The following is a 23,313-nucleotide window of genomic DNA, read 5'->3' as shown; positions in this document are numbered from 1 at the left end:
CTTCTGCTTCTTCTTCTTCTTCTTCTTCTTCAGTTGATCCAGTCACCTGATTGGCTCCCGCTCACAGGAAACGCCAACGCGTGCAGGATTTGAAACGGTTGGTCGGTGCAAACGTCGGCATTTTTGCTTCGTATGATATCATTTCTTTAAGTATCTTCAAATGCTTCAGAGTTCTACAATCTCCACAACCTGATAGCGATAAGGTTTCGACAATTATGAGTAAAAATCATTGGAACCCCAAGTGAAGGAGTTCAAGGACCTCGGGATCTTGTTCACGAGTGAGGGGACGATGGAGCGTGAGTTTGGCCGGAGAATCGGAGCAGCGGGGGCGGAGCTGCAGTCGCTCTACCGCACCGTTGTGATGAAAAGAGAGCTGAGGAAGACAAAGCTCTGGATCTACCCTCAGTCCTGGTTCCTACCCTCACCTGTGGTCCTGAAAGCTGGGTCAGGACCCAAAGAACCAGGTCCAGGTCAGGACCCAAAGAACCAGGTCCAGGTCAGGACCCAAAGAACCAGGTCCAGGTCCAAGCGTGTGAAATGTGTTTCCTCAGGAGGGGGTCTGGAGTCTCCCTTAGAGAGAGGGGGAGAAGTTCAGCATCCGTGAGGAACTCGGAGTAGAGCCGCTGCTCCTTTGTGTTGAAAGGAGCCAGTTGAGGTGGTTCAGGATCATCTGGTAAGGATGAACCCTGGGCGCCTCCCTAGGGAGGTGTTCCAGGCACGTCCAGCTGGGAGGAGGCCTCGGGGAAGACCCAGGACCAGGTGGAGAGATTAGATCTCCACACTGGCCTGGGAACGCCTCAGGATCCCCCAGTTAGAGCTGGTTAATGTGGCCCGGGAAAGGGAAGTTTGGGGTCCACTGCTGGAGCTGCTGAGTTTCCTAAATAAACACACAGACGTCCTGCAGCCGTCTTCCTGATGTCTCTGTTTCACCTTTGTAGGCAGGTTTGTTTTAAATAAAGCTGGAGGGGCGTAACTTTGACCTGAAGGTGCAGGTTGCAGCTTTAATTGTCTTCCTCCTGTGGTCGGAGGTGCTGCAGCCGTGGTTTCTCTCTCTCTCTCTGACAGATGAACGAGTGAGAGCAGCTGAGGAGACGGGACAGAGCCTTTCATCTCCCAGGGGCCTTTTGTTGCCTGTTTGTGGCCCAGTTGACACGATGCTCCGTCACACTCTGCATCCTGATGAGCTCTGGCTGCTCACACTCACCTCCCTGCTCCTTCACTCCTGACACATCAGCATGAGACGAGTCAGATCCTCCTCCACAGCCTCGACTCTGCACATCAGGGTCAGGACTTAAACATGCACGTGGTCTGAAACAATGGGCCCCCGGGCACAATCATGTCAGGGGCTCCGACCCGTCCACGTGAGAACGAGACACCCGAATCCAAAGAGTGGACTTTTGGTCATTTAGCATCTTTTTGTGTTGGTTTTGCATCTAGTTTTAGTCATTTTGTATCTTTTTGTGGTGGTTTTGCATCTATTTTTAGTCATTTTGCATCTTTTTGTGGTGGTTTTGCATCTATTTTTAGTAATTTTGCATCTTTTTGTGGTGGTTTTGCATCTATTTTTAGTCATTTTGCATCTTTTTGTGGTGGTTTTGCATCTATTTTTAGTCATTTTGCATCTTTTTGTGCTGGTTTTGCATCTATTTTTAGTCATTTTGCATCTTTTTGTGGTGGTTTTGCATCTATTTTTAGTCATTTTGCATCTTTTTGTAGTGGTTTTGCATCTATTTTTAGTCATTTTGCATCTTTTTGTGCTGGTTTTGCATCTGTTTTTAGTCATTTTGCATCTTTTTGTACTGGTTTTGCATCTGTTCTTAGTCATTTTGCATCTTTTTGTGGTGGTTTTGCATCTATTTTTAGTCATTTTGCATCTTTTTGTGCTGGTTTTGCATCTATTTTCAGTCCTTTAGCATCTCTTGGTGGTCGTTTTGCATCCCTATCGTATTTTTTTGTCTGATTGTGGTCCTGTGTGGGTTTTTTCAGCATCATTTTATGAGTTAAGGCCCCTGACCTCATGGGCCCCTGGGCTTGGTTCAGTGCTCCATCCTTAGCGTATAGACACACCTCTCAGGCTGCGGGCCGCTGTAAGCTGTGCTGCAGATGAACGAGTAGGATGCTGGTGAGGCGTTGAGCTTGGATGGTTAAGATCAGTAAATGTGGTCAGAAGGCGAGTCCAGAGTTTGGCCAGAGTTTGTGCGTTTTGTGCGTTTGGCAGGAGCTTTTGTCATCAATCGCCAGAAAATCCGTCAGACTAAATCAATGGAAGGCAAGAGACTTGGTTGTTTATGTTGTTTTGTTTATGACTGAATTACAAACACAGTGTAAATGTCCTTAACGTACGTGTGACGCAGAGAAACTCTGGGTGCGTGCTGCACGTTTGAACCGTTCTTTCTCCGGGCTGGACTCTCCCCACAGGGTCCAGCTTCAGTCTCTGTTTCTGTCACACACACACACACACACACACACACACACACACGCACACACGCACACACACACACATGCAGGGGAACAAAAGCACTCAGATGGTGTCAAGTTGTACCAGAGCAGCCATTTTGGCTCTGCTGGGGGAGTGATTGGCCCAAAATGTCTCTGGCCATATTGTTACTGAGAGCTAATCAGCCACCCAGGCCCCATAATGACGGCAGAGTACACACACACACACACACACACACACACACACACACACACACACACACACACACACACACACAGACATACCTCAGGATTAAAGCGGAGAGAGATGAAGGCGTCTGCAGGCTGGTGTTGGAGGCAGAGCTGCCTGAAACTACACCAATCAAACGTGGTGTTGCATACAAATGTACGCAGACTCCTCGCTGTTGCATCACAGATCTCCTAGCAACCGTGTCCACCCAGGTCCGCCCGAGGGTTGGCAGCGCTCGAACAGAGGAATGTCTCTTGTTTTTGAAGCATCTGAATTCACAGTCAGAGCGAAGCGTCCAGTTTCACCAGAGACCCCCGAGTCGAGGCGCGGAGGCTTTTAAATAACGGCGTGGGAGACGGCGTTCGTCTTCAGGAAGTCTCCGCGCGTCCCACATGTCCCTGTCCTGTCAGTGAGTGATGGGAGCTGAGCATCTCACTGCCCTACTTAACTCAACAGGTGTGTGTTTGTATGCAGATCACATGGAGAGAAGGCCCTCAGTGTGTGTGTGTGTGTGTGTGTGTGTGTGTGTGTGTGTGTGTGTGTGTGTGTGTGTGTGTGTGTGTGTGTGTGTGTGTGTGTGTGTGTGTGTGTGTGTGTGTGTGTGTGTGTGTGTGTGTGTGTGTGTGTGTGTGTGTCCGCAGGCATCAGGAAATGCAAACAGGGCTCAGCACAAACACAGACAATTGTCCAGCAGGAGGAGACTCCACTTAAAGCTGCATTCTCTCTAATGTCCAGCAGGAGGAGACTCCACTTAAAGCTGCATTCTCTCTAATGTCCAGCAGGAGGAGACTCCACTTAAAGCTGCATTCTCTCTAATGTCCAGCAAGAGGAGACGCCACTTAAAGCTGCATTCTCTCTAATGTCCAGCAGGAGGAGACTCCACTTAAAGCTGCATTCTCTCTAATGTCCAGCAGGAGGAGACTCCACTTAAAGCTGCATTCTCTCTAATGTCCAGCAGGAGGAGACTCCACTTAAAGCTGCATTCTCTCTAATGTCCAGCAGGAGGAGACTCCACTTAAAGCTGCATTCTCTCTAATGTCCAGCAGGAGGAGACTCCACTTAAAGCTGCATTCTCTCTAATGTCCAGCAGGAGGAGACTCCACTTAAAGCTGCATTCTCTCTAATGTCCAGCAGGGGGAGACTCCACTTAAAGCTGCATTCTCTCTAATGTCCAGCAGGGGGAGACTCCACTTAAAGCTGCATTCTCTCTAATGTCCAGCAGGAGGAGACTCCACTTAAAGCTGCATTCTCTCTAATGTCCAGCAGGGGGAGATTCCACTTAAAGCTGCATTCTCTCTAATGTCCAGCAGGAGGAGACTCCACTTAAAGCTGCATTCTCTCTAATGTCCAGCAGGAGGAGACTCCACTTAAAGCTGCATTCTCTCTAATGTCCAGCAGGAGGAGACTCCACTTAAAGCTGCATTCTCTCTAATGTCCAGCAGGAGGAGACTCCACTTAAAGCTGCATTCTCTCTAATGTCCAGCAGGGGGAGATTCCACTTAAAGCTGCATTCTCTCTAATGTCCAGCAGGAGGAGACTCCACTTAAAGCTACATTCTCTCTAATGTCCAGCAGGAGGAGACTCCACTTAAAGCTGCATTCTCTCTAATGTCCAGCAGGAGGAGACTCCACTTAAAGCTGCATTCTCTCTAATGTCCAGCAGGAGGAGACTCCACTTAAAGCTGCATTCTCTCTAATATCCAGCAGGAGGAGACTCCACTTAAAGCTGCATTCTCTCTAATGTCCAGCAGGAGGAGACTCCACTTAAAGCTGCATCCTCTCTAATGTCCAGAAGGAGGAGACTCCACTTAAAGCTGCATTCTCTCTAATGTCCAGCAGGAGGAGACTCCACTTAAAGCTGCATTCTCTCTAATGTCGAGCAGGAGGAGACTCCACTTAAAGCTGCATTCTCTCTAATGTCCACTTAAAGCTGCATTCTCTCTAATGTCCAGCAGTGTCAATGTCACTTTCACTTTTTCATTAAAGTCTAAAAACTGCTTCTCTGACGTCGTGTTTTCAAAGCTACGGTTTGAAGTTTGAAGGTTGAATGTGAGTGTCTGTCATGGACATGTTTCCCATGATGCTTTGAGACACACACACACACACACACACACACACACACACACACACACACACACACACACACACGCACACAGAGTTAAAAATCCATCAACGCTCCATCAAGGTCGTTCCTTTGCAGACCTCCTGTTCTCTGCGTGCTCTGGAGAATACTCACATTTATCTGGTCATGTGTGTTTCACGGACATCGAAGTTCACTTATAGATTCTGTAGCGAGCTCACGTCAAACGTCAAACATCACAGACATGTTTCAGAGTTCAGCCTCGCCCTCGTCCATCAGCTCGCCCTGGATATTCACTGAAAGGTTGAACCTGCAGAATCTTTATTAAAGCTGTATTTAAAATAATGATAATAAAACACGTATCAGGCGTTTTGAGGGGAACAGAATGAAAGTTTTGCTTTTGCATTAAAAAATATATGATATATGTCATGAACAGTGCGGGGAATACCTCCGCGGACACCGAGTGAGGTTTAAACAAATGAATAAACGAGAAACAAACAAAACAAGAGAACGGGAAAACAGGAACAGGGTCCGAACGCAGGGATCAGGAGACGAGACACGAACGGATGGTTGAAAACAGGAACTTTCATTCATTCATTCATCTTCATCCTCTTGTCCCTGTCGGGGTCGCTGGGGGGCTGGAGCCGATCCCAGCTGACATGACAAAGCGCAAGTGTTCTGCTCGTTCTCCATATTGGACCTTTAAGGTTCGGGGAAAGATGGCGGTCAGGTGTAATTGTAGCGTGTTGACTGCTGTGAGGACGCAGGATGTAAACGTCAGACGACAAACGTTTGGTAACTCATTCATTCATCTTCTTCCTCTTGTCCCTGTCGGGGTCGCGGGGGGCTGGAGCCGATCCCAGCTGACATCGGGCGTGAGGCGGGGTCCACCCTGGACAGGACGCCAGTCTATCACAGGGCACATAGAGACGAACAGAGACAGACAACCATTCACACCTACGGGTGATTTAGAGTCATCAATGAACCGAACACCTGCACGTCTTTGGACTGTGGGAGGAAACCGGAGAACCCGGAGAAAACCCACGCAGACACGGGGACAACATGCACACTCCACACAGAAGGGCCCCAGCCGGGATTCGAACCAGGAACCCTCTTGCTGTGAGGCGACAGTGCTAACCACCAAACAAACTTGGGAAACTATAACAAAAGAAACAAAGAAACACAAACACAACACAACGGAGAGAGAACACGATCATCAGAAAGAGGTAGCCAACCAAGAGAGAGACAAGAACCACGACATAGCAATAACGGTCTGGCGCCGGACGTGGGTCACACCGGGCTCTTTATCCATCTGCGTTGACGAGGAGACGAGCCACAGCTGGAGGAACTACACACACAGGGAAAGACACAAGCAGGAGAAACAGACAGAGGGAGACAAACTCACACAAGAGGACGAGGGAAGAGACCGACAGGACCTGGAAGTTGTGTGTAAAGAAATATGGCTTTTAATAAAGACTCTACTCCGAGTTCCTCACGGATGCTGAACTTCTCCCCCTCTCTCTAAGGGAGACTCCAGACCCCCTCCTGAGGAAACACAGTTCACACGCTTGGACCTGGACCTGGTTCTTTGGGTCCTGACCCAGCTTTCCTGACCACAGGTGAGGGTAGGTGCGAAGATTGACCGCTGCTCCTTTGCGGGCAGGAGGCGACCTGCGTCCTGCATCAGGAACTCCACACACGTCAGCAGGGGTGTGATTTTAGGACATTTGTTTTCAGTTAGAACTGTTTTATTATTAAAAACAATAAAACAGTCAAAACGCTGAGCCTGAAGGCAAAGCTCTGGATCTACCGCTCAGTCCTGGTTCCTACCCTCACCTGTGGTCCTGAAAGCTGGGTCAGGACCCAAAGAACCAGGTCCAGGTCAGGACCCAAAGAACCAGGTCCAGGTCAAGACCCAAAGAACCAGGTCCAGGTCCAAGCGTGTGAACTGTGTTTCCTCAGGAGGGGGTCTGGAGTCTCCCTTAGAGAGAGGGGGAGAAGTTCAGCATCCGTGAGGAACTCGGAGTAGAGCCGCTGCTCCTTTGTGTTGAAAGGAGCCAGTTGAGGTGGTTCAGGATCATCTGGTAAGGATGAACCCTGGGCGCCTCCCTAGGGAGGTGTTCCAGGCACGTCCAGCTGGGAGGAGGCCTCGGGGAAGACCCAGGACCAGGTGGAGAGATTAGATCTCCACACTGGCCTGGGAACGCCTCGGGATCCCCCAGTTAGAGCTGGTTAATGTGGCCCGGGAAAGGGAAGTTTGGGGTCCCCTGCTGGAGCTGCTGCCCCTGAGACCTGACCCCGGATAAGAGGCTGAAGATGAGATGAGATGCAGATTCTACAGATTCAGCCTTTAAAACACAAAAGGCGTCAGAGACGATCCAGGTTTTGTCGAATGAACTTCGTCCTCATGAATAAACATGTGACGTTTGCAGAGCAGACAATAACCCTGCAGTGTGTTTCAGTGTGAGAGCCACATCTGGACTCTTGCTCCCACATGCATGAGTCCGTAAAGATCAGCCAGATTAGTGAAATGTCTCCCTCTCCGTCCGTATCTCTCCTCATTTTTGTGTTTTTGCTGTTTCTCTTAAATCAGATCCAAACTTTCTTCCCTCTTCACATGAATTCCACGCGTCTCGTCCTCCGCTGCCTCCGTCTTTCCCATCTGCATATTATAATTGAGGTCGAAAGCGTCCTCCGTCTGTATAAGTCCGTATATATTTGCTCTGCCGCGGCGACCCTCCTCTCGTGGTCATTATGCACCGCGCTCCCTCACTCTGTATGCAAACGAGGCGACAGCTGGACCTCGGGCGTCCGACGTCCAATTGAAGGCGAGTTTTTCTTGCCGGCTCGGCTCGGCATCGCTGAGCCTTCTGGAGACGGATCAATAACTGCAACGATCCCTGCGATGTCTGTCTGAGGTGTTTGGTAATGACCCTCGCCGCCGCCACTTCTATTTGCCTCGCACCACACCGCTGCCGCCTCCACCGCCGCCGCCGCGCTCCCATGAATAAATCGAGCCTGATGAATGCAAAAGTGGCTTTAAGGTTGTGATTGGACTCTGAGGAGTTGGTCTGCCGCAGTTTTAATATGCCTTTACCTTCCAGCGCGTGTGTTTTCTATCGTGGCGTCAACAACCGGGCACCGCGTGGTCGTTTAGGAAACTCACAAACAGGAAGTGCTCGTTTATTGTGGCGCGTTTCTGCGTAATTGATGTGACAGCGGCCTTTTGTGACGAAGATACGTCATATTTCACCTATCAAACGATTGCTTCCTGACCAAATGGCTTTATGTAACACACACACACACACACACACACACACACACACACACACACACACACACACACTCTCGGATGTAATGAACTGCCGGCGCCCTCTCCAGACCTGATTATCATGCAGCCAGACACCTTTACCTTTCAAATGGGACACTTCAGTCCCTCTTCAATCTCTATCTCCATTCTCCGTCACTCCCCCGCTCTCTCGCTCGCCGGCCCATCCTTCGGAGCGCTTATAATGGGATGGGGGGATGAGTGACAATCCCAGACAATAGAGGAGAGAGAGAGAGAGAGAGAGAGAGAGAGAGAGAGTCACAAGGGAAGATCTGAGGGTCGGCTCATCCTTTCAGAGAGTCAGAGCGACGAGGAGGCAGAGACACGAAGTGACACATCAAAGGAGATCAAAGAAAAGTCGTAATCACCTTTTTATGTCGTCACACGCAGGTGATTGTGTCTTCATACACAGGTGATTGTGTCGTCACACACAGGTGATTGTGTCTTCACACGCAGGTGATTGTGTCGGCACACACAGGTGATTGTGTCTTCATACACAGGTGATTGTGTCTTCACACGCAGGTGATTGTGTCGGCACACACAGGTGATTGTGTCTTCACACGCAGGTGATTGTGTCGTCACACGCAGGTGATTGTGTCTTCACACGCAGGTGATTGTGTGGTCACACACAGGTGATTGTGTCGTCACACACAGGTGATTGTGTGGTCACACACAGGTGATTGTGTCGTCACACACAGGTGATTGTGTCGTCACACGCAGGTGATTGTGTGGTCACACGCAGGTGATTGTGTCGTCACACGCAGGTGATTGTGTCGTCACACGCAGGTGATTGTGTCCTCACACGCAGGTGATTGTGTCGTCACACAGGTGATTGTGTCGTCACACACAGGTGATTGTGTCGTCACACGCAGGTGATTGTGTCGTCACACACAGGTGATTGTGTCGTCACACGCAGGTGATTGTGTCGTCACACTCAGGTGATTGTGTCGTCACACACAGGTGATTGTGTCTTCACACGCAGGTGATTGTGTCGTCACACGCAGGTGATTGTGTCGTCGTACACAGGTGATTGTGTCTTCACACACAGGTGATTGTGTCGTCACACACAGGTGATTGTGTCGTCGTACACAGGTGATTGTGTCTTCACACACAGGTGATTGTGTTGTCACACGCAGGTGATTGTGTCTTCACACACAGGTGATTGTGTCGTCACACACAGGTGATTGTGTCGTCACACGCAGGTGATTGTGTCGTCACACACAGGTGATTGTGTCGTCACACGCAGGTGATTGTGTCCTCACACACAGGTGATTGTGTCTTCACACACAGGTGATTGTGTCGTCACACACAGGTGATTGTGTCCTCACACACAGGTGATTTAGTCTTCACACACAGGTGATTGTGTCGTCACACACAGGTGATTGTGTCGTCATACACAGGTGATTGTGTTATCACACACAGGTGATTGTGTCTTCACACACAGGTGATTGTGTCGTCACATACAGGTGATTGTGTCGTCACACGCAGGTGATTGTGTCGTCACACAGGTGATTGTGTCTTCACACACAGGTGATTGTGTCGTCACACACAGGTGATTGTATCATCACACACAGATGATTGTGTCGTCACACGCAGGTGATTGTGTCGTCACACACAGGTGATTGTGTCGTCACACACAGGTGATTGTGTCTTCACACACAGGTGATTGTGTCGTCACACGCAGGTGATTATGTCGTCACACACAGGCGATTGTGTCGTCACACACATGTGATTGTGTCGTCGCACACAGGTGATTGTGTCTTCACACACAGGTGATTGTGTCTTCACACACAGGTGATTGTGTCGTCACGCGCAGGTGATTGTGTCGTCACGCGCAGGTGATTGTGTCGTCACACGCAGGTGATTGTGTCGTCACACGCAGGTGATTGTGTCTTCACACACAGGTGATTGTGTCGTCACACGCAGGTGATTGTGTCGTCACACGCAGGTGATTGTGTCGTCACACGCAGGTGATTGTGTCTTCATACGCAGGTGATTGTGTCGTCACACGCAGGTGATTGTGTTGTCACACACAGGTGATTGTGTCGTCACACACTGGTGATTGTGTCGTCACACGCAGGTGATTGTGTCGTCACACGCAGGTGATTGTGTCTTCACACACAGGTGATTGTGTCGTCACACACAGGTGATTGTGTCGTCACACACAGGTGATTGTGTCGTCACACACAGGCGATTGTGTCGTCACACGCAGGTGATTGTGTCGTCACACACAGGTGATTGTGTCGTCACACAGGTGATTGTGTCTTCACACACAGGTGATTGTGTCGTCATACGCAGGTGATTGTGTCGTCACACACAGTTGATTGTGTCTTCACACACAGGTGATTGTGTCGTCACACACAGGTGATTGTGTCGTCACACACAGGTGATTGTGTCGTCGTACACAGGTGATTGTGTCTTCATACACAGGTGATTGTGTCGTCACACACAGGTGATTGTGTCTTCACACACAGGTGATTGTGTCTTCACACACAGGTGATTGTGTCGTCACACGCAGGTGATTGTGTCATCACACGCAGGTGATTGTGTCTTCACACACAGGTGATTGTGTCGTCACACGCAGGTGATTGTGACGTCACACGCAGGTGCTTGTGTCGTCACACGCAGGTGATTGTGTCGTCACACGCAGGTGATTGTGACGTCACACGCAGATGATTGTGTCGTCACACGCAGATGATTTTGTCGTCACACACAGGTGATTGTGTCGTCACACACAGGTGATTGTGTCGTCACACACAGGTGATTGTGTCGTCACACACAGGTGATTGTGTCGTCACACACAGGTGATTGTGTCGTAACACACAGGTGATTGTGTAAACAGAAACCACAGAGGTGAGACTGTAGAGACGCTTTAAGGGTTTCTACTTTTTAAATCTTGTGTTTTAGGAGTTGATTATCTGACAGCAGTTTCCTGTTTCCTGTTTCCTGTTTCCTGTTTCCTGTTTCCTGTCCAGAGGATCCCAGAGACTGATGTTTAACCTGACGTCTCTGATCTGAGCACGGCTCGTGTTCCTGCTGCAGCTCAACCCTCACACTTCTCTTCCTCTGCACTGAGGTTTTGTGTTTCTGCAGAGACTCAGACGATCGTTCCTCAGGCAGAGGTGAAGGTTGTGTCAGGACTCAGAGCAGTTGCTGTAGTCGGCACGGTTCCAGCAGAGCCGAGGAGGCGGGAGCCTGAAACAGCCTCTGAGGTGCTGCTGGAGACCAGTTTCCATGCCTACGTAGCAAATAGTTAACAGGGTCTCAGAGGGAGATTTGCAGGGGCGGTCCACAAAACTCCACAGAGCTGCAGAGCTTTAAACACACAAAGTTAGCAGCTTTCAAATGATTCATACTTTATTCCCACTCCCACTGTGCCTCCGTCCCGCGCCCCGTGCTTTAGGGTCCTTGTCCCCCCCTCCAGGCCCGTTTGTACTCACACTACCTGGGCCTCGGAGAATGCTTCTTGCTGCCTATACGTCATCACGCTGTAACACGTCACACGCATTGATGACGTCATGGCGATGCGTGGCTTTGTTTCCAGATCTTTCCGTAGACCTCGGAGTTTTTGTGCGTCTTGTCGACTGTTTTTGAATCTTTTCATCGACCAAATCTGCAGTAAACACTCCACCTCCGCATCACACCAACGTGAACCTTTCACCGCCATTGTTTTAAATGTCCGCGCATGGTCCCTCCTTCTTTTTTCTACGTCCCAACAGGCGCACAGGAAATGACCTCAGAACCGCCGTAGGCCTCGTACACGTTTGCACGCTCGTGCTCGTACACGTGCAAACGTGCTTTACTAAAGCCCACCTCTCCCAAACGGGCCGTGGACGGCAAGCGTGCCGCTCCTAGACGCGGTACGGTTGCACTCACACTGGTCAAAGGAACCAGACTTTAGCTATGGAACGTGCTGGGGCACGGGACAGAGGCACAGTGGTAGTGCGCCCTAAATCACATCAGTTAACTCTCAGTTTTCTCTCAGTGCTGATTGACAGGTTTATCTCATAACTGATAACCAGCTAATTTGCTCGCAGCTCGATGTAACTCCAGTGTGAACCCACAGAAGTGCTTGTTGGTGTGAACTCTTACACGGGTGCGAAACAACAGTGTGTTAAAGTAAATGATGCGTGCAGCCCACTCATCATCAGTGTCATTATGTCTGATGGTAATGTGACACGTGTTGACAACGTGTTATTTGTCCGTCACACGAGACAAACAGCATCTTTAGAGTAATGGAGAAGTTATTTACTGTGGAGACATTTTGATAAATATAAATATAAATAATATCATGTGTAAATATGAGCAGCTATGAGGATCTTACCCACACACACACACACACACACACACACACACACACACACACACACACACGGTAAAAAAGTGTGTAGAAAAAACATATTTCAGCAACAATTTCTCACCTTTGAGAAACCAAATTAAAACTCAGCTCTGTTGTCTCACAGTGAGAGGGTTCCCGGTTTGAATCCCGGCTGGGGCCCTTCTTTGTGGAGTTTGCATCTTGTCCCCGTGTCTGCGTGGGTTTTCTCCGGGTTCTCCGGTTTCCTCCCACAGTCCAAAGACGTGCAGGTGTTCGGTTCATTGATGACTCTAAATCACCCGTAGGTGTTAATGGTTGTCTGTCTCTGTTCGTCTCTATGTGTCCTGTGATAGACTGGCGTCCTGTCCAGGGTGGACCCCGCCTCACGCCGATGTCAGCTGGGATCGGCTCCAGCCCCCCACGACCCCGACAGGGACAAGAGGCTGAAGATGAATGAATGATATGCTGACACAGTTGAAATGCTTTAAACTATAAACCCGTAGATGCATGATGCACGTGCGTAGCTCCAGACGGGGTTCGATCTTTTTACCGTGTAAAGTAGAAAAGTCAGTGTCATCAGCTCTCGTCAGGTGCGCCTGAGTCACAGCCTCAGTCAGACATTTCATTATTTTAAGTATGATGGTGCACCCCCTGCCGATGCCCCCCTCCACACAGCTGTCACACTGATGAGTCAGCCAGTTACTCACGTGCCTGCAAGCACACGGATGCACATTCAGACGGACAGAGACGATAAAGGAAGAACTCTCCGACCAGAACCAACAACTCTTTTGGTGTTTTCCTGACCTTGAACGTCTTTGTCCACCTTTCCGGGCTCATTCAGGTGAGGGAGAGCAAAGCAAAGTTGATGGTATTTAGGGTGGAAAATGTGTCTGAGAGTCGTCTCACAGAATCGATGCCGTGATTCTTTCAACAAGAGCAAAGTGAAAACTTGGAAGACATTACTGAAAACTGCTTAAAAAGGCAGATGAGCTGTTTTAATTCAGACATTCAGACGCAGAAATCTTCTAGATCTAGATTCACCTTCTCACTTCTTCTCCCTTTGCACTGCTGCACTTAGTGGTCGAAGACGTCCAAAGTCCTGCTCCTAGGGGCGCACTCACACTGTCTTTCTGTCCCGTGCCCAAACAGGTTTTACGACTAAAGTCTGGTTCCTTTGACCAGTGTGAGTGCAACCGTACAGCGTCTAGGAGCGGCACGCTTGCCGTCCACGGCCCGTTTGGGAGAGGTGGGCTTTAGTAAAGCACGTTTGCACGTGTACGAGCACGAGCGTGCGCACGTGTACGAGCACGAGGCCTACAGCGGTTCTGAGGTCATTTCCTGTGCGCCTGTTGGGACGTAGAAAAAAGAAGGAGGGACCATGCGCGGACGCTTCAAACAATGGCGGTGAAAGGTGTCCACCACAAAAAGATGCAAAATGACTAAAAATAGATGCAAAACCACCACAAAAAGATGCAAAATGACTAAAAATAGATGCAAAACCACCACAAAAAGATGCAAAATGACTAAAAATAGATGCAAAACCAGCACAAAAAGATGCAAAATGACTAAAAATAGATGCAAAACCAGCACAATGACTCTGACCCACTTCCTGTTGTTTCGTCCTGGTGTAAAAACGTAAACACAAACATGTTGTTTCTGGTGAAAGTGCATTTGTTTTGACTATTTTCAGCAGTGGATTAATCCACATTTGGTGTTCTAGAGAGTGTTTAGAGCACAGTGTGTGTGAGTGTGTGTGAGTGTGTGTGTGTGTGTGTGTGTGTGTGTGTGTGTGTGTGTGTGTGTGTGTGTGTGTGTGCGTGCGTGCGTGCGTGCGTGCGTGCATGTTTATGGGATTTACTGACATGAGTGTAGTTTCTTCCGTGGCGTGACGAGGCTCAGCCGGATCCTGAAGCTACACGAGTGAACACTGGACGATAGAGACGATAAATAACGTCTCTACCCAGCGGCGGTTCAGCACTCCATGTTTTTGCATTGAACCTGATTCTGTCTCGCGTCTTTCATGATTCTCGCCGCGAACGATCGATATCTCATCAGCAGCTCGTGAGGCCGACGTGCTGCGGAGGGAGTAAACACAGATACTCAGCACTGAGGGGTCCACGCGTTCTCTGAGGCTGTCGTCTTTTATCACTGCTGCTGCTGCTGCTGCTGCTGCTGCTGCTGCTGCTGCTGCTGCTGCTGTTACTGCTGCTGCTGCTGCTGCTGCTGCTGTTGTTGTTGTTGTTGTTGTTGCTGTTGTTGTTGTGAGGAGTATCATTTGAAAGCTACTGGCAGCTTGTTGAGACTTTTTTAGTTGCAGAAGATTTTAAAAGGTCCACTTTTTTCAAAGTTGATGACTAATATTTGATATTTAACATTAACCCACCGCAGCTTAGTTGAGACCCTTCAGTGACGTTACAGCTTGTCCCCGATGATGAACGCCGCGATCAGGAAGGACGACAAGAGTCAACAAAGAAAACAAAGACACAAAAAGATTAAAAAAAGATGTAAAAAGACCAGAAAAAGAGACAAAACGATGACATAGAAATATATGATATCTAAAAATAGATGTGAAGAGATTTTTATAAAGAACAATAAAAATAATGTAAAGAGGGCATGTTGAGGGCCCCTTAGGGCCTTCAATGGGTCCCGCGCTCCACGCAAACACCTGTTTTGCCTGATAGTGCGGCCTGTACGTGGTGGATACACAGAGCTTCATGCATCTCTCTGCATCTCTCTGGCTGGTGAAACACTGAGGACGTCTCCGTGTCTCTTCTCTCCCTTCGGTCTTCCTCTGACAGACGAAGTGATGAAGAGGCCCGACCCGTACGCTATCACTGTATCAGAGCAGAGAGAGGGAAAAGGCTATCTGTGTGAGGCGGAGAGGACGCCGCTGTGTTCACAGCCGTGTCCCTGCTGCTCCTCAGGCCTCCAGACTCCGTGTTTGTGCGACGCCTGGTTCTCACTCCCAGCAGAACTTCTCGCACATTTGTGCAGCTGTCAGTCACGTCAGTCAGCCTCCATCATCGTCATCGTCCTCCCGTCGCCGCAGGAGCTGAACGCTGCGGTGTGAAGGGTCGCGGTCATGAGAGAGAGAGAGAGGCAACAGAGTGAGCAACCCGACTGCAGCTCACACCATGGAAACACCGTCCCCCGGGTAACAGACCCAGAGAACTCCTTTACTAACCCAGGTATTCATTCAATAGTTGCAAAACCACCTCAAAAAGATGCAAAATGACTAAAAATAGATGCAAAACCAGCACAAAAGATGCAAAATGACTAAAAATAGATGCAAAACCAGCACAAAAAGATGCAAAATGACTAAAAATAGATGCAAAACCAGCACAAAAAGATTTAAAATGACTAAAAAAAGATGCAAAACCACCACAAAAGATGCAAAATGACGAAAAATAGATGCAAAACCACCACAAAAAGATGCAAAATGACTAGAAATAGATGCAAAACCAGCACAAAAAGATGCAAAATGACTAAAAATAGATGCAAAACCACCACAAAAAGATGCAAAATGACTAGAAATAGATGCAAAACCAGCACAAAAAGATGCAAAATGACTAAAAATAGATGCAAAACCAGCACAAAAAGATGCAAAATGACTAAAAATAGATGCAAAACCAGCACAAAAAGATGCAAAATGACTAAAAATAGATGCAAAACCAGCACAAAAAGATGCAAAATGACTAAAAATAGATGCAAAACCACCACAAAAAGATGCAAAATGAATAAAAATTGACTTGTAGCATGTGTCTGTATTGTTAAACACCATGAATTGTTTCTCATGTACTCAGACATAAACGTTCGTCATCACGGGGTCGATGCATTCGTGCTCATTCTGCATAAACACAACTCCACACATGTGTTACTCTCTTTATTTGTTTCTGTCTCCTGCTGCAGTTGTATCCCCTCTACGCACACACTCATCATTAAAAACCACAGCACGCACGTTTGATTCCCTCGACGGGCGACACGTAAAAGTTACACACGACCGATTTCTGTCCCCACAGCGGAAAATCACCCAGGACGACACGGGAACGGGAACAAGACGGGTTATTTAGAATAACATGAGCTATGAGACGGGAGCCTGCTGTCTCCAGTGTGTGTGTGTGTGTGTGTGTGTGTGTGTGTGTGTGTGTGTGTGTGTGTGTGTGTGTGTGTGTGTGTGTGTGAGATAATACCAGCAGTCCATCTGTGCCCGGTAAAGGTTACAGGGACACGTGTGATGTCTCCGTGCAGTGTGTTATGAGAGCGGGGTCACGGCCTTAACTTTATATTTAATCTGATAAACATCATCTGCACACACACACACACACACACACACACACGGACACACACACACACGGACACGCACACACACACGGACACACACAAACACACACACAAACCAAACACAGACACACACAGACAGAGACACACACACACGGACACACACGGAAACAGACACACACACAAACGGACACACACACATGAACACACGCACACACACACACAAACAAACACTTAGACATACACACACACACACAGACAGACACACACACACACACACACACAAACAGACACACGGACACACTGAGACACGGACACACAAACACACAGACAGACAGACACATACACACACACACACGGAGAGAGAGAGACACGCACACACACACACGCACACACACACACAGACAGAGACACACACACACACACGGACACACACACAGACAGACATACACATACACACGCAGACACACACACAAACACACACTTGGACATGCACACACACACAGACACACACACACAGACACACACACACTTGGACATACACACACACACACGGAGAGACACACACACAAACACACACTTGGACATACACACACACACACAGACAGAGACACACACACACACACACACACACACACACACACACGGACACACTGAGACACGGACACACAAACACACAGACAGACAGACACATACACACACACACACGGAGAGAGAGAGACACGCACACACACACACACACACACACAAACACACAGACAGACAGACACATACACACACACACGGAGAGACACACAAACACACACACACGCACGCAGGCACACACACACACACGCGGACACACACACACACACAAAGAGAGACACACACACACACACACACTTGGACATACACACACACACACACACACACACACACATGGACATACAGAGACACGGACACACACACACAAACAGACAGACACATACACACACACACAGAGAGACACACAAACACACACACACACACACACACACGGACAGACAAACACACGGACACACACACACACACACACACACACACACACACACACACACACACACACACATTAATCCTCCTAACACAGAAACATGAACATTAGAGGTTGTTTAGAGTAAACAGTGACCCCCCCCCCGTCTGTCCTCTGACATGGTACAGTCCGAGCCCCCCTCCTATAAAGCCCATTGGAAGCTCTCACTTCCTGTTTAGCAGGAAACAGACAACACGTGTTTAACTTTGTCAGTTTAACTTTTAACAGGTAACTGAAGCTGAATGGACTTAATGAAGACTGTCACAGAGTGTTTGTTTCATTCACAGCGTCACAGCACAGCAGGTGAGCGTGTGGTCATGCTAATATTAGCATTTAGCTTCAAGCTAAGCACAGTTGAGCCTGACAAGTGAGAGATGTCCCACAGTGGCCACCGTACAGGCACAGGCACACTGATGTAGGAGATGTAGGAAGTGGATTTGAACCAAATACAAATGAGTTTAATATTGAAAAGTGAGTTTGATTATTGTTCATTGAGTGAAATGACCTCTGTTATGATCTGTGATGTGTTTGTGACATCACAGGGAAACTCCCTTTCCTTCACATGTGCTGATTTTAATCTCTTAGTCCAGGTGTGTGAACGTTATATGTGATCGTGTGAATGTTTTCTTTGTGCGTTTGTGTTTAAACTCTTTGTTGCTGCAGGTGAAATAAATCAAAATGGCCTCAGACTCTTGAGATCTCGATCTTCTCTTCTATCACGTTTAATCAGCATTATTTAATTGTTTTATATGATTAGTTTCATGGTTTCAAGTTCCTTTATGTGTCTATTTGTGTATTTGTGTGGCAGCTATGGTGCCACGGTAGAGTGGGGTGTCCTCCATTCGAGAGATCAGTGGTTCGATCCCCAGCGCCCCTGGTCTGCATGCAAGACATTGCTCCTTGTGCTGCGCGTGGGTGTGTAAATGTGGTGTGTAAATGTGGTGTGAACGGTTACATTAGACGGTGTGTAGACGTCCACTGCCATGTGTGGATGTTAAATGTGTTCATTTGAATGTTTTCTTTGTGCGTTTGAGTTAAAACTCTTTGTTGCTGCAGGTGAAATTTTAAAAAGGTCTCAGACTCTTGACATCTTCATCTTTTCATCTATCCGTTGTTAAGGAAGTGATCGAGTAAAAACATGTTTAATCAGCATTATTTGATTGTTTTATATATTTAGTTTAATGGTTTCAAGTTCCTTTATTTGTGTATTTGTGGGGCTCAGTGGTAGAGTGGGGCGTCCTCCATTCGAGAGATCGGCGGTTCGATCCACAGCTCCCCTGGTCTGCATGCAAGATGTTGCTCCCCTTGCTGTGCATGGGTGTGTAAACGTGGTGTGATCCAGTAAGAACATGTTTAATCAGCATTATTTGATTGTTTTATATCATTAGTTTCTTGGTTTCAAGTTCCTTTATTCCTGTATTTGTGGGGCGGCTATGACTTAGTGGTAGAGTGGGGCGTCCTCCACTCGAGAGATCAGCGGTTTAATCCCCAGCTCCCCTGCTCCACATGCAAGACATTGCTCCTTGTGCTGCGCGTGTGTGTGTAAATGTGTGTGAATGGTCAGATTAGACGGTGTGTAGACGTCCACTGCATCACAGGGAAACTCCCTTTTCTCCAGATGTGCTGATTTGAATCTCTTAGTCCAGGTGTGTGGACGTTTAATGTGATCATGTGAACGTTTTCTTTGTGCGTTTGTGTTTAAACTCTTTGTGAAATAAATCAAAATGGCCTCAGACTCTTGAGATCTTCATCTTCTCTTCTATCACGTTTAATCAGCATTATTTGATTGTTTTATATGATTAGTTTCATGGTTTCAAGTTCCTTTATTTGTGTATTTGTGTGGCAGCTATGGCTCAGTGGTAGAGTGGGGCGTCCTCCATTCGAGAGATCGGCGGTTCGATCCACAGCTCCCCTGGTCTGCATGCAAGATGTTGCTCCCCTTGCTGTGCATGGGTGTGTAAACGTGGTGTGATCCAGTAAGAACATGTTTAATCAGCATTATTTGATTATTTTATATGATTAGTTTCATGGTTTCAAGTTCCTTTATGTGTCTATTTGTGGGGCTTAGTGGTAGAGTGGGGCGTCCTCCATTTGAGAGATCAGCGGTTCGATCCCCACCTCCCCCGGTCTGCATGCAAGACATTGCTCCTTGTGCTGCGCGTGGGTGTGTAAATGTGGTGTGAGCGGTCAGATTAGATGCTCTGTAGACGTCCACTGCATCAGTGTGAATGTGACAAGTGGTGTGAAAGCACCTTGAGTAGTCAGAACACTAGAAAGACGTTATTTGTACCATGTGAAGTGAAAGTGTGCGGGGTTACACTCAGGAGTGCTGCTGCGGTGCTCTGTGCTGTCGTCTGCAGGAGGCTGCATGTCATTAGGATCATCGCACCGCGGCAGAGGCCCAGACGAGCCCCGGGCGCTTTGACAGGTCGCAAACCGCTCGCTCGGCTCTCCCTGGAAAGCTTTTTGTTGCAGGACGAGCATTCAGAGACGAGGCTCAGTGGTGTTTTTGGAGAGGTGGACGCGGTGTGAGCGGACGGCTGCTCCTCCGTGAGCGAGGCCACGCAGGAACATCGTGAGTGAGTGAGTGAATGAGCTGCTTCCCTCGTCATTAACCCGTCTCTGTGTCTCTCTCTCTCTCTGTGTGTTTCTGCAGGCGGTGGAAACCAACCTGGCCTCCAAAGACAGTCACTGGGTGTTTGTGAACGAGGTGAGAAGTTCAGAGCACGTGACACTAAACAGATGATTCATCACATGACAAATACTGTTCCTTAACCAGAGAGTACATCTACAAACAGAGCTGAAAACACATGTAGCTTCTTCACCTGCAGGGACAACCCTCCCCCCTGGTTTGAACTCCACAGTTATCACTTCATCGCTTGTCTCTTCAGTCACTGGAGAGTTGAGCACCAAGTCTGCTTCATAGTCTGTAGGGTTCATCCACACGATCGAAAACGTCGTTCTTAAAAAGTTCCCGTCCACTCGGCGTCGACTCCTAAACCTCTGCGTCCACAGGAAACCAGGTGCAGCGCCTCCAAACGCTGTAGTACCCATGCCAGGCCTGGAGGTGGCGCTGTAACTGCCACAGAAATACACCAACAACAGAGAAGAAGAGACGGGGAGACGCTGGGAGCCCCTTCACTCTGCAGTTAGTGTCCTCACTGAGCAGAGGGGGCTGCTGGGAGCCCCTTCACTCTGCAGTTAGTGTCCTCACTGAGCAGAGGGTGCTGCTGGGAGCCCCTTCGCTCTGCAGTTAGTGTCCTCACTGAGCAGAGGGTGCTGCTGGGAGCCCCTTCACTCTGCAGTTAGTGTCCTCACTGAGCAGAGGGGGCTGCTGGGAGCCCCTTCACTCTGCAGTTAGTGTCCTCACTGAGCAGAGGGTGCTGCTGGGAGCCCCTTCACTCTGCAGTTAGTGTCCTCACTGAGCAGAGGGGGCTGCTGGGAGCCCCTTCACTCTGCAGTTAGTGTCCTCACTGAGCAGAGGGGGCTGCTGGGAGCCCCTTCACTCTGCAGTTAGTGTCCTCACTGAGCAGAGGGGGCTGCTGGGAGCCCCTTCACTCTGCAGTTAGTGTCCTCACTGAGCAGAGGGGGCTGCTGGGAGCCCCTTCACTCTGCAGTTAGTGTCCTCACTGAGCAGAGGGGGCTGCTGGGAGCCCCTTCACTCTGCAGTTAGTGTCCTCACTGAGCAGAGGGGGCTGCTGGGAGCCCCTTCACTCTGCAGTTAGTGTCCTCACTGAGCAGAGGGGGCTGCTGGGAGCCCCTTCACTCTGCAGTTAGTGTCCTCACTGAGCAGAGGGGGCTGCTGGGAGCCCCTTCACTCTGCAGTTAGTGTCCTCACTGAGCAGAGGCTGCTGCTGGGAGCCCCTTCCCCGTCCCAAAGCACTCCCAGGCGCCACTTTCTCACTACATTTAGAGACTTTTCACAGCTTCTTAGAACTGGATTTAGAAACAGAGCCTAGAGCAGTTTAGCTCCTTATTCAGAGCATCAGGGGAAAGGGAGACATCTGTGCTGGGCCTCATTCAGTCCCATGCATGTGGCTCAGAGTCCAGTTCAGTAAACAGTCTCTGGGTCCGTCTCTGTCCTCTCACGCAGCAGCACTGTTGTTGTTATATGACGCCGCAGGGTCAGAGGTCAGAGGTGGGACCGTGACGCTGTCCTTTAACAAAGTCTGAGCTTTCACCGTCCAGACCACAACGCCATGGGGGGCGGTCTCGAATCCTCCCACTCTGGTATCTGGTTTCTAAAGATCCTGTTCTCAGGCTCCGATAACGCGTCCACCGTGCTGTGTGACCTTTCCAATGCAGCGAGGCGGAGTCTCACTCTTTCAAAGTAATATATTCTGATCCTAACGCTGCTTGGAACAAAACAAACAACAGCGCTGGACCCTGTGAACCTTTCACCATCACTTCTTTCTTCAGTGAGACACGTTCATCTGTTAAAACAACAGGAACGCAGCGCTGTGGGTCTCTTATCAGGAGCTCAGGAGCTTTTCTAGGGAGTTTTATTCCCGTGTTATTGAATCTGTCCCAGCCTCTAAAAACAGCAGCTCTGTTGGGAATGAGCCGTAAAGCTGCAGACATAAATCTAACAAAGTGCAGCTGCAGAGAGAGAGGTCCGCCCGGTCCTCGTCCACCTCCTTCCACCTGGTCGCAGATGTAATCCGCCGAGAAGCAGCAGCGATAGATTTAAAAACTCATCGGTCAGACCCAATAAAAAGTCCAATTTGTTGTGCGCTGCTTGTTTCCTCGGAGCCGTCGGCCTTTTTGTGTTTACGGTGGCACTGCTAACCAACCCCAGCGAGGGGGCCGAGGCGTTTCCAGGCACCTTCACACTCTTATTTAGGTGCCTGCAGAGTTCAAATGTGTTCTTTAAATCAAACTAAGTGCACAGATGTAATGGTGTGAACCCGACTCACTCTCGCCTCTTCACCCGACACAAACTCTCAGAGGCAGCGCTGCAGCACAGCGGATCAGGTCTATACAAAGACTTCTTCACCGTAATAATCCAAACAAGATAATAACTTTGCACAGCGTAATTATTCCACTCGCATGAGATAACTATCATCTCTCAGGACTTCAGGATCTCCATAGCAACTAAAAGCCCACAGCTGCAGCTAATTCACTTACAATCATTCGGTTCTTTCTATTTTTGCAGCTTTAATTACAGCTGATTGGGATTCAGAGCCGAGGACAAAGGCTGCACGGGTTTAAAAGCAGCTTCCTGTGTTTGTCCAGAGACAGACGCACCTCTCTGAGCGGAGACTCTTCTCCCGTGGTCAGATATTCACCAGCGTGGGCGCCTCTCTGACTGGAGGCCAAACTGAGACGAGTGACGGTGAAGACAGCGTTACACCTCCACTTCTGACTTCCACTGACTTCTCCGCACGTGCCAAGTCATGGCGCTGTTGTTTTTTTCTGTTTAAAAATCATCTTTGCGACTTAATCTCTCACTATCATACATGCTGGCATCTTTCCAGCCAATTAACTGAGCTGACAACAGCGTTAACGGCGTAATTCAGAGGGAGACGGCAGCGCTGTCATCCGCTGACGGCTGAATACTAAAAACCTAAGAGCGCCGTTTCACTGCCAGCGTCTCT

At 48.9% G+C, this 23,313-nt stretch overlaps 1 protein-coding gene across 1 annotated transcript in view; it reads left to right on the top strand.

Moving 5' to 3' along the window:
• LOC310961353 (glutamate receptor ionotropic, delta-1-like) overlaps positions 1–23,313 on the top strand; it is a gene marked incomplete at both ends in the record, with an annotated part of 570,081 nt that overhangs the window by 456,966 nt on the left and 89,802 nt on the right. The window contains one exon of the mRNA XM_083933383.1: positions 20,373–20,426. Within this exon, the coding sequence (XP_083789509.1) occupies positions 20,373–20,426 (54 nt within the window). The remainder of the gene's footprint in view (positions 1–20,372; positions 20,427–23,313) is intronic.

This window comes from Echiichthys vipera (genome assembly GCF_963691815.1).
Source record: "Echiichthys vipera genome assembly, chromosome: 18".
In the NCBI taxonomy this organism is placed as follows: Eukaryota; Metazoa; Chordata; class Actinopteri; order Perciformes; family Trachinidae; genus Echiichthys; species Echiichthys vipera.
The sequence above is the reverse complement of the archived record's forward strand: the minus strand, read 5'-3'. Positions and strand labels throughout refer to the sequence as shown.